Below are 12036 nucleotides of genomic sequence, written 5' to 3' on the forward strand. Positions count from 1 at the left end.
CGACTTGTATTCGAGTCAACGCGAGTGACTCGCTGAAGTCATAAGACTCGAGACTCGACCGGTAAAGACAGATATATCGTTGTGACTTGAAAAATAGTAAAGTCACTGATAATTTGAGTCCTGTAGTGAGAGATGGCTATTTTCTGCTGTAGAAGCCTTTAAACCTCGATTGGTCGTATCGCAGTATGCAAACATGCAGTACAAAGCTAGAGGTTACTGAAAATGAAATCTGATAAGTCATGATAATGTAAAATAATCTATAATGTGATCAAGTACTTGAAAAATGGGGCCAGAATCTGATAAAATTGGAAAAAATTAGCCATACTCAGAGTCTCAACACTACTACTTGAGCTTGACTCGGTGGAGCATCAAAGCAACTCTACTAAAAAAACAAACCATCGATCGTCACATCACATGATCACAATTCTGACTTTTTCGTCTTTTCATCTTCCAAGAGTTCCTCGTCTTCTCCTTCCTCTTTCTCCTCCAGGATCTTCCGAAATCCCCCCCTTTCGAGGTCAGCCAGAAGCGAAGCCTCCATTTCCGCAATCTTTTCCCTGGAACGTAACATGCGGATGAATGCTACCGATAAAATCAGTTGGACAGCTAGAGTTAGAGGAAGTGAATTCGCAAAAAACTGGGTAATTGGATCAAATCCCGAATTACAAAGAATTACGACAGAAACCTACTTCTACTCGTCAGAGTTGATTCTCGTAAGCACAAGAATTGCAAATGTCTGTATAGCAAGCTTGGCTCATTTCACATTATACAGTGCTCCGGTTGCATTTTCAGGAGAACCACAAATTAGATTAGATTTAAAATGGGACCGTAGAATCATTTCACAAATTAGATTAGAATTCGATGACTGACATCGCTGTAATGATTCTATTATTTTCTATGTCAAAAGTGTGTAAGCCACATACTCCTTAATTTTATCTTTTACAAGCTTTTTCAACGATGCTCCGTGCTTTTTATAGGCTTCGTTGAAAGTGCCGTCTTCTAAAATGGCCTGAAATGCATTCTTTGGATAGTGTGAAATAATCAATGGCGATTAGAAATCTAACCACAAGATTTTCCGAGCGTTCTATGTTTGGATTATCGCCTTTCCTGAGTCTTGTTTTCCATTCTTGTTGCAAATCGCCCGATGTCTGCAATTCCAATATAGAATACAGCTTAGTTATCGATTGCTTACCGGACGGTCCATGCCAGCAGGGGCGTAGCCAGGGGGGGTGTTTCGGGTGTCCAAACACCCCCCTTTCAAAACGAAAATACCCTCCCTTCGTGAATCCTAAATCTAGAGGTAATATTTCTTGGCATAATCGCGCATTCGTAATAGTTGCACGGCGAGTGTTTTCACTGAACGATCAATGCCGATATACCCCTTTTTTCTCCTATTCTTCTCTCGTCTGTGATAACGAGAGTACTTTAGGTATCATGTTACAACGCAGCGGAACATCGCGCTATTTCGCGTTACAAATAAATTGGCGACTCGGCTTGGGATCTTGCCTTGTTTTAATCAAATGCCCAATGCGGAATCTGTTTGGTACATGAATGAATTTCATACAACTCGGTTGTGTGAGTAACGACTGCCCGCCTTTTACTACTCTTGTCCTGCTTTCACACATTTAGCCGAAAATAAAAACAATCATAGACGCATCGGAGGCGCGAAAAATTAGGTCGCTCAGTGATCAGCTATGCATTACAGTTCTATAAATATTCGATGTAATGTGGTAATAACGAGACGATATAGTCCTGGATAATCCGCATTTGTTACTTTTGCGAATGCTTTTTCGATTACGAGCCTGAGCCTAAGCCTGGACCTGAGACAGGCTACTGACATTAACGATTGCATCGCACTTTCGCACACATTGGTCTTTACTCTTTACCATCCCTACATAGCAAAAATGCTACGTCAATTTAGCGAACGATATTAAGTTGAATCAAAACTCATGGTGCATAATTTGAATTAATCCAGATCCGCAGAAACGATCTGTGAACAATTCATAGCAAAGGCGAAGGTGTATTAGCGCGAATATTAAACCGTGACAATCAGGAGATGTGTTAGAGGCCGAGTAACGATCAGCAAGACGGCCAGTCGTTACTCCAACAACCGAGCTAATTCATCGTCAATTACATCAATAACTAAGAGATTCCGCACTCGACATTATCATTTGGGAAATCTGTTATGATACCCGACTCGAGGTCACGTTCTTATGTGAGCGCGAAATGGCAATATCTCTGACTGTATTGTAAATTGATCACAGTCATCACACTGCTCACTTTTGGTAATTAAGGGCACGTTATATCTGTTTCTGCTGTTATCTCAGCTTACCAGTTGTGGTGCTATATCGTAATACGGTAATACAGCTGGGTTATGTGGATGAGTTACGGGCCGAATTAAAAAAGATCGGAACGTCGGGCGGGCGTTACATCGAACTGAATCACGGCACAAGTTATCACGATATATACCACGATTCCGACTGCATATATTAACATTCGAGAATCTGGTTATGGTACCATATTACGTCGAGGCCGCTACTTATCTGAATGCGAAATTATAAGATCTCCCGCTGCTGCGTTGATTGAAATATGATCTGCGCGCGCGTGTTGTAGATGTCGTAACTCGCTCTCAGTAATTAGAGGTGCGCCTACGAAGAGACGTACTCGGGCTGCTTTCCATCGTAGTGTACGGCATTGCCGTTATATTTTAATATAACGGCTATGTATATGCGTATAGCGTTGTTAACACGAGCGAGATTATCTGATACTTGTAGTGGAAGCATTTATGCATACAATTAGCCCGATAAATCGGGTATAATTCAGAACATCCTTTGTTGACGAAACACCCCCCTTTACTTTAGAACACCCCCCTTTATTCTCGGCTGGCTACGCCCCTGCATGCCAGGGTTGTAATGACTGCAGTCATGACCAGAGTCGCAGGTCTTAGTTGACTCAACTTGACTCGAGTCATATAATTAAAATTAGAAATTGACTTGACTCGAGTCAAAACTATAAAAGTAGGATTGACTTGTGACTCGGAACCATGTGACTTGGTTACAACCCCCGTTCATGCCTTACCTGGATCCAATCAGGCGAGTCCAGGGAACAGTTCAGCGATTCAAAGACGCCCCCTTCCAAACTTCCTTCCTGAAGAAACATTTCCCAAGAATAATATATATATTCATATTGAAATGCTTCTTGGAGGTAAAGAACTTCACTATAGAATTAAATAATATATTGATATTGAAATAAACCCGAATATTTTCGGCTGACACTCGTCACGGGGGCAGTCGTCGTCAACTAGGACAGAACCATTGTACATCCACAATCTTGTCGCCAAATATGATGGTTCGACATTGTATATCACTACATGTTATCAAACAATTAACCAACCTCAAGATTCTGTAGCAGGCATTGTTTTTTCGCTCTTGGACTCTCTAACAAGTCTGGAAGGTCATCTGAAAATGGGACAAATCGGCACTTGAATTCAATTGGTTTAGGGCAGTGGTTCTCAACCTTTTTCTAGACACGCCCACCTTTATGATGATGAAAAATTTCGCGTCCCCCTTATCGTCATATCACAAAATCCAACCTGGATGCTAGCAACCCCAACAGATTGCTTGACGGCATGGAAGGTTATGATGTTGATGAGAGAATTAAAAAATATGAAATTCGGTCTATATATTATAGAGAAACATGAATTGTAGGTGAATCGCGCAGAGCTCAAAAAAAATTTTCAGTTGGCCGCTTCTTCGCGCCCCCCTTCAGATGCTTTCACGCCTCCCAGGTTGGGAACCACTGGTTTAGGGTAAGGGTATTGTAGAAGGTCTTGTAGAAGATATCGTAACCCTCCTAACCCCCTAACCTAATTCCTCAACACCAACCCTAATCCTAACCTAAACCTAACACCGCAATATCACTATGCCCCAGACTTGCACAAACTACTGGATTTTGAAAATAAGCAACTAGAACTAGAACTAACGAACTTTAAATAAATTAAAATAAAATAAATAAAACATAATATTTAAATAAAATATAATTAACCAGATTCCATATCAAAGCAACTAATACGAACTACTGACTTGCAAATTAGTCATGAGAAATTGGACATACAAATTCACGCTTAACTACAAGTTTTTTCTAGTTGTAATTTCTTTATTGATGCATAACTAAAACTAGCAGTGAGATCTTTTCAACATCTGCAACTAGAACAAGAACTTGTAGGCCGCTACTTGATTTTCAAAACTTCCAAACACAAACTACCGACTAGAACTACTCACTTTTCAAAACTCAGAATGAAAACTAGAGTTACTCACTTTTCAAGACACGCAATCAGATGTGAACCCCTCACTTTTAAAAATGCGCAAATAGAACTACAATTAGAATGACTCACTACTAGAACAACAGGTAGGACTAGAACTATACAGAAGTCGTTATTTGACGCTCAACTAACTATATTGGTAGTTAATAATACAAGTCTGCACACGGTAACCATAATCCTACAATACCCTAACCGTAAACCAGTCATAAACGGCATACATTTTGACATGTTCACGGGGGACCCTGCTTGGTGATGGTCCTATCTTTATGGACAGGAAAGTGGAATGGACCCCAATCCCATACAAACCTTCTGTGGGCAACTTTTTGCGTTTTGAAAAGTTCTTGCCGCGAATTGCCACTTCCGGAAGGTCGTCGTCCGAGTCGGACTCTTGCAAACATTCATCGTCGAAATCAATCTCAAACAAGTTGCGAGGCCGAAGGTGCCGGTATTCCTCTCTTTGCGACTCGTCACCTTTGAGGGAGAAAGAGAGAAATGTATTCACCCGTGCCACAAAAGAGAAAATTTCAGATGTGCAATTCACACGACCGGTGCTAAAGATACAGGAAAGATTGCAGGGTTGCCTAAATTTCTGCATTCCCTGAAAATGCTACCGGAGAACCGTACCGTGCGAAAAGGGCCAAGTTTGCTGTAGAGACATTTGATATTCTAATGCTTATGAGAATGACCTGTCATCTAATTATATAATCTGAAAAAAAACTGTAGCTATCATTGTACTTTTATTTCAATTTGGATAAACCTGAGTACCTTCTAATTCTAATTCTACTTTAATTTGAAAAAAAAACAACGTTGTAGCTGTAATTCTTCTAGTCGTCCAAATATGGGTGAAGGTGCTACTTATTGATTTCATCGGCTAAAAAATCTGATATTGGTCATGATGTAGAGATCACTGTGAATTGATGTATCAAAAATTCTTGCCTGTAGAGCATTCATCAAACGTTTCCGATCTTCCCGGGACTCGGAGTAGAGTTGGAATCTCAGGTTCCTGTGGTTTCATCTTTACTGATTGGTCGTTACAATGGTCAGGCGATGTCAGAGTTCTTTCAGGTGGGGCATCATGGTGATTGTCAATCATTTTTGAGCCGAATTGCATAACGACAACTTTGGAAGAGTCCTCAGTCCGCAAAATTAATGATTCCTCCCTAACAACGTGATTTTCAAGTATACATGGACTTGGTTTGGTGTCACTGACGGGGTCTTGTGCTGACGGAATGCAAGTCTCGTTTTGATGCAACAACTTGCTCGCAACAGGCGGTGAAGAGTCTTGGACTGTTTCAGGTCCCGCATTTTGGACGCATTCAGTTTCCATGGCAATATCTTCGTCTTTTTGTGAATTTTGTTGTGAATTTTCTTGACAATTCAAGACCGAGGTTGGCCCATCATGTAGAGGTTCATCTTTTGTGCGTGGCTGATATTTGACGTTTGTCAAATCTTTCTCATTTCTACTTGCGAGCTTGACTTGCGTCGATTCAGATTCACGATACGTGGGTGGCCGTAGCTTGACTCGTTCCATTACAATGACGGGACTTTTCCATACAAGCCTACCGCCTTTTTGTAATGTAATGTCTTGCAGTTGTTCATCCGTTAAATTTGTGTGTAGTTTTGAAATTTCTGGGCTACTTTGCTGTGATTTCCTGTGATTTCTTTCACGGCTGACGTTGTCTTCGTGAATCATCACAGGCTTTTTAGGCGTCACTTGACCTTCGTCAACCGGTGGTCTGCCACGAAGCTTCATAATTGGCTGACAAAAAAATGATGCACGAAAAATCGATGGACCAACAGTCAACTGCTAGAGGCCTGAACCTGTGAATTTGGCATTTATACAATGATTTAACAGGTGTAGGGCTGTGAAAATTCTGCCTAAATAGACTGTGTTCAACAAATGCAACTGCAACATACAATTGTTTATAGAAGTTCTGCACCTCCAAGAAACTCTAAAAATGCACCCTCGTCCCTCAGTCACAATGCGATCATTAAAAAATCTTTCTAAAAATAATGAAAGCAAAACAGCAAAATGAAAAATGGCTTTTTAGAAAAAGTAATCCAACCAAGAGACATTTTATGTTACCGAGAATAATCACCAGATCAACTGATCATCAGCGCAGACTAACTCATTGACTGATGACTATATCTCTCTCAGCTCAGGAATGCCAAATTAAAATTAATTGATTCCTATGAAGTAACACGGCAGGGTGTCTGATTTGTGATTTCAAAGACTCCAAATCATTCTGACATCTTCCTATCTTTTCATTGCATCGCGGTCTTGTGGTGTTTTCAAATGGCGCAATTGTAAATAAACTGATGCTGATACAACAAATTCCATTGAAATATGGACAGAAAATTAACACGTAACAAAATAACATCAAATTTTCACTCAACTCTCTAGCTTACCTATAGTTTTTTGATCACCAATGCCATCAAACACTAAATGTGCATTTCGGTCCGAATATAGTGCAAATATATAAAATATCATTGATGATAAATATAGACGCTACGAATATCAGTGAAAAATTGATTACGAAGGACATCAAGGAATCAGTGGTGGTGTTGATTGATTTTGTTGAAACTATATATTTTGACATATCATTGCTCGATATTGCCGAAAATTAACTGCATGTACCGTACACAGGCAGCTGTAAAGGCATATACCGTAAGTCCTACTAGAGGTGCTCAAACACTCAAACTTGTCACCGCCGCCCGCCGGTACTTGAGTAGAAGTAACACCGTACATTTCTACTCAAATGTAGGTAGAAGTATAGCAGTGCAAGTGAAAAGTAAGTATTTTACGCATAGACATGCCTAAAAACTGTCCATGTAGAAGTACCGGTACCGTACTAAAATCATAACCCCTTGAGGAAGCAGTGCGAGTATAGGCAAAATCTACCTGAAGTACTTTGTCCTGACATGACCTGACGTCCTCGTCGTCCTGACCATCCTCTGCTTTCCACATACTGTATATGCTACTGGTATTGCAATTTCAAAACGGTGGGGAAAAGGTGTAGAATATTATTTTTAAATGATCATGAAACTCAATCAATTAGCACCGAATTAAAACATTGCATTAGGGGACGCGATCGTTTCCCTTCTATTCCAGGGCATTCTAGGACACTGGGCAGTAGGACACACAGCTGACATCCATTTCCTGCCTCCTGCTATAGTGGTTGTTTTCAGCAATGAGTTGTGCGTGACGGAAGGGTTTCTCTCATAGAATAATCGAGTAATTAATCGGAAAGTTGCGTGTGACGTTGCCACCAATTCCACTCTGGCCTATAGATAACTAACCTACGGTACGTAGGTTAGATAATCTCTACATCAGACCTGGGCTAAGTGCGGCCCGCGAAGCTATTCTGTGCGGCCCGCGAATGGTCTACAGCAGTGGTTCCCAACCTTTTTCGACTCATCGCCCCCTTTTCCATATCCACACCGAGAATCGCCCCCCAAATATTGGGAACCGAAAAATGGGCATACAGACTGAGCGAGTTGACTAAGAAAAAAGGTCAGCTATTCGGCTCGACCTCGAAATTACACTTTTCCAGCTAAATTTTGGTGAGTAACAAAAACGGTGATTTCTCCGACTTGATTCCAAAAGGACCGTAACAGCACTTCGTCAGTTCCCCTCCATAGGGCGATGAAGCAAACTTCTGCACCCCTCAGACCAAACTCCCCCGATACCTCTTTACCGCTACTTCCCAGCACAAATTGTTGGACTCTTTAGTTAGTCGGCTTAATTCGCGCCACGCGCGAAAATTTTTTATCATTCATGATTGAATCGGTCAATATGATCGGGAATTGCATATATATTGCTGTCAATTTTTATCCTCTCTCTGCTCATGTATTCAGATTTACCGGTAAAGCTGATTCAGGTGTCTTGGAAAATGTAGGGCCCGTAAATAATAATTGAACATATTCGGGCGGACCCGTGGGTATAATGAATTCGTTACGTATTGACATTTCGTGGCCTGTCTGATATGTCAAAAGATATTCAAATCGCCCATATACGTACTAAACTAAAAAACGCACACGATTTCGTATTGGTATTTCTGCACTGGCAATTAATTTTTCTCTGCGAGATGGCATTTTTTTGTGGGGTTCTGATTGCCAGGACAGGAACATTTGGCGCCAGCCATTTAGGCTAGGGTTACCATATTTTTGTGAAACAAATTCCGGACACTCTTTAGCGCCCACTAGCGGATTTTAAAATGAGGTGTAACACAATGACCGTAAATATGACGTCACACTAGCAAAGCATTGTCCATCGACTGTATATACCAGGGGCGGCCAACCTTTTCGGCCAAATGGCCACATGGGATTCACGAACCATTGCGCGGGCCACTTGTAGTTAATAACCATGTGTTAGGTAACGGCGAAAACAATACTTATATTACTACGCGCCAAAATCGATTACAATTGCGTCATGAAAAGTCAGTGTGCAGTGCACTCAGGTCCCAACCGCTGCGAAAATTTCTAAAAGTTTATGAACGTATTCGGTCAATAATAATGTCACTTGCATATATTGCGGGTCGAATCTATATACCGCTAGGCTCATTTGACAAGGACCTGGTTAATCGGCTCTTGGGCACATTAATATCGAATATTTCGGGCTTCGGCAAATATGCGTCTAACATTTTGCGCAAAGGTTTTATCGCCAGCGATCTTTTTGCCATTGCAGTCTAGAACATATTGGACGACACGTTCTCTCATAATTTCGAATATAGTCAGACTCCATTCTGTATATTGGGCGTATTTTTAAATTTTACTCTTCAGGGGGGTACCAATACTAAAACAAAGAAATCGAGTGACAATAAATCGCGAGAAGTTCTAAGAAAAATATCAAGTTAAATAAATTGGCCACGAAATATTATACTGTTTGGTCATATACGAAGATCTAGGGAAAATATGGCTGGCCACTAGCTGCGTCAATGAGTCGGGACTGATATTTTAGTCATCAGCATTAAACATTCCGTGGTCAGACTAATCAAATTTTTAGTTTGGCTTGCCAGTTCACAATAAATTACCTGGCTAATTAATTTTTTGTGTTATAACTAATTTCGAGGATTAAGGTCGCGGGCCACTCAACAAAACCTTCTCGCGGGCCTATTGGCCCTCGGGCCACGGGTTGGCCGCCCATGGTATACACTATAAAGGAATGGAGTGGAACATAGGTCATGAATTAGGCCATCCGTAATGTGAGCTCTGGTGATTGCTACTTGCTAGGGTCTGAAATAGTATCCTCCACGGGCCGGATGAAATCAGTCAGTCAGTCTGACCAGTCAGGATCGTGTGTTGACAGCCCTGCTATATTGTTAGGTCGGTGCGGCTATTTGTCTACGTGTTTTAATCAGGTCCGAAACAACATTTTACTGCCCTCTTCCGCCCAAAAAAGCACTGATCTTGGGCCCAGCATAGGGTAGTCGATGTGACATGTTGGGCACTTACTATATGCATTTGGCTGTTAAATTTTATGTTTGAATTCTGTCAATAATATTGATTCTTCCATATATTAGGCTACTATAAAATCCACCAGCAGGTTGCACATCCGGTGATTTCCAACCTTTTATGGTCGCGACCTCATTTCCCACTTGAAAATGTTCCGTGGCAATTAAAGCTCAAAACTTCCTAAGCTGATTACTAAAAAAATTCAGCTTGCTCAAACTTATACTCACGGCCTACATCGTCGCGATCCCCAGATATAGGCGAACGACCCCAAGATTTGGAACCACTGTCTGTGACTGAAGCATCCAATCGGCCTGAACCAACTCTGAGAATATACCGGTAGCTTATAATTGCAATTACAATCAGACTTGTTTCAGTAAATGATGGTTATTTATATTTATTTTGATTGCATTTTTGGCGAGGGTGGTGTCTGGTGCCCATACTAATATCATTATATAGGTTGCATTAATTCGCGTGCGGCGCGAAAAACAATTTTGAATAGCATAAATCTGCTTGATAATAATATTGTTTATGTTGATTTACGAAAAACGTTTGAGCCTGCTTCAAGCCTTCAAAATTCCGGACATTTAGGCATAATTCAGAAATTCCTCCCGGACGCTGATTTTTCAGTGATATTCCGGACATGTCCGGGAAATTCCGGACGTATGGCAACCCTAATTTAGGCGCCTATGGACAATTAAATATATATGTATGTCGTATATATAAAGAAGTCGGTCAGCATAAAGACAGTCCTTTTCCGCCTAGGTTTTCTCGGTCTGGCACACTTCTCGGAGTCGCATGTTACATGGCCTGAAACTTCATATGTCTTGGTACGTCATGGGTGTAATAATGGCTGACGCCGAGATGCCCATTTCTATAACTCATGCGTATTATTTCTTGGAGGAAGGGTATCTAATAAGCAAGAAATATGTGACCACGAAATGGCGCGCAGCGCAAAATTGTTTTGAAAAAGTTGCTTAAATTTCCAAAATAATACTCTATAATTAATGTTAACTCACGAAAAAATTGTGGGCTCCCTTCGAGCTCGGGCCCCCCATCCCAATTGGGGGTTTGGGTGTGGCAGTTACGGTAATTAACGCCAATATAGCCATTTCAACGCGCCATCGCCCCCTATCGCCCCCTTCGTCCGTTTTCGCCCCCCTATCGCCCCCTTGGCTATTTTCGCCCCCCTGGACCGACAAATCGCCCCCTGGGGGGCGATATCGCCCACGTTGGGAACCACTGGACTACAGGGTTGCTTGGAATTCAAATTATAAAACTTGCTTTATGAATGACCAAAACCATAGGCTGTATCAACTGAACAGCAAATTCGTTTACTTTGGAGCAAGTTCATTAATATGCCACGATTATGCTGCCTACGTAGCCTACCTCGCATGCGTAATCCAGATTCAAAATAAAGGCAATGTGACAAAGTATAAGTGCCAATTTCACAAGAAGGTACGACATGCGAGAGATGCCTATACCTAAAAGTACGATGTGCCAACACGAGTTTCCAATACGACATACGAGAGATACCTATACCTGAAAGTTCGACGTGCGAGCGCACCCATAAGAACACATTACGATGTGCGAGCGATAGGGGGGGGTCAAAAAGTACGATGTGCCAACACGAGTTTTCCATACGATGTGCGAGCGGGCCCATAAGAACCCATTACGAATCGCGACCGATCATACTAACTACTGTCGCATCTGTATACCACTGGCTCATTTGGCAAGGACATGATTATTCGACGTTTAGACATAGCAATGTCGACGGTTTCGGTGAACATGCCTCTATCATTTTGTGCAAATGTTTCGCCGTCGACGATCTCGCTTCGAGTGCACAAGCGAAGCCGCATGTTGGACGACACGTTATCTCCTAATTGCGAATATAGTTAGACTCAATTCTGTAAATGGCATGTATATTTTCAGAAGGGGGCTCCAATACTGAATGCAAGAAATCTAGTGACAATAAATCATGCGAAAAGCCGAAAAAAATTTCAAGTCAACTTAATCTGCTACGAAATATTCTACTTCATCCTGGTCATATACTGAGATCTGGGATAAATGAGTATGACCCCTGGATACGCCAATGTGTCAGAACTGAGGCTTTAGTCATCATCAAATTTCGCGGTCAGGCTAATCAAATTTTGGTTGGCCTTGGAATTTTACCTGATGTCATGAATAATTTCGAGAATTACCTCGCAGGCCACACAAAAGCTTTTCGCGGTATAGAATTTGGCCTGCGCGCCACGGGTTGGCCG

At 41.5% G+C, this 12036-nt stretch overlaps 2 protein-coding genes across 3 annotated transcripts in view; one reads left to right on the plus strand and one right to left on the minus strand.

The window, feature by feature from the left end:
• The window catches only part of LOC145440664 (uncharacterized), a 198402-nt gene that overhangs the window by 89965 nt on the left and 96401 nt on the right, over window positions 1-12036 (plus strand). The window lies entirely within an intron of this gene.
• Window positions 1-12036, minus strand: part of LOC145440635 (uncharacterized) — an 88501-nt gene that overhangs the window by 7029 nt on the left and 69436 nt on the right. Inside the window, exons 1-8 of one of the 2 annotated variants that reach the window (XM_080318327.1) lie at window positions 7224-8457; window positions 5258-6080; window positions 4628-4792; window positions 3394-3458; window positions 3079-3147; window positions 1065-1148; window positions 924-1009; window positions 432-557 (exon numbers count right to left, since the gene is read on the minus strand). In XM_080318327.1, the coding sequence (XP_080174453.1) occupies window positions 432-557; window positions 924-1009; window positions 1065-1148; window positions 3079-3147; window positions 3394-3458; window positions 4628-4792; window positions 5258-6080; window positions 7224-7289 (1484 nt within the window). In that variant the 5' untranslated portion in view covers window positions 7290-8457. Of the gene's footprint in view, window positions 1-431; window positions 558-923; window positions 1010-1064; window positions 1149-3078; window positions 3148-3393; window positions 3459-4627; window positions 4793-5257; window positions 6143-7223; window positions 8458-12036 lie in introns of those variants that run through there. The other variant, XM_080318328.1, reaches the window with a different exon arrangement.

Source organism: Botryllus schlosseri, chromosome 6 (genome assembly GCF_051294905.1).
Source record: "Botryllus schlosseri isolate E-star chromosome 6, Bs_hap1, whole genome shotgun sequence".
NCBI classification, from domain to species: Eukaryota; Metazoa; Chordata; class Ascidiacea; order Stolidobranchia; family Styelidae; genus Botryllus; species Botryllus schlosseri.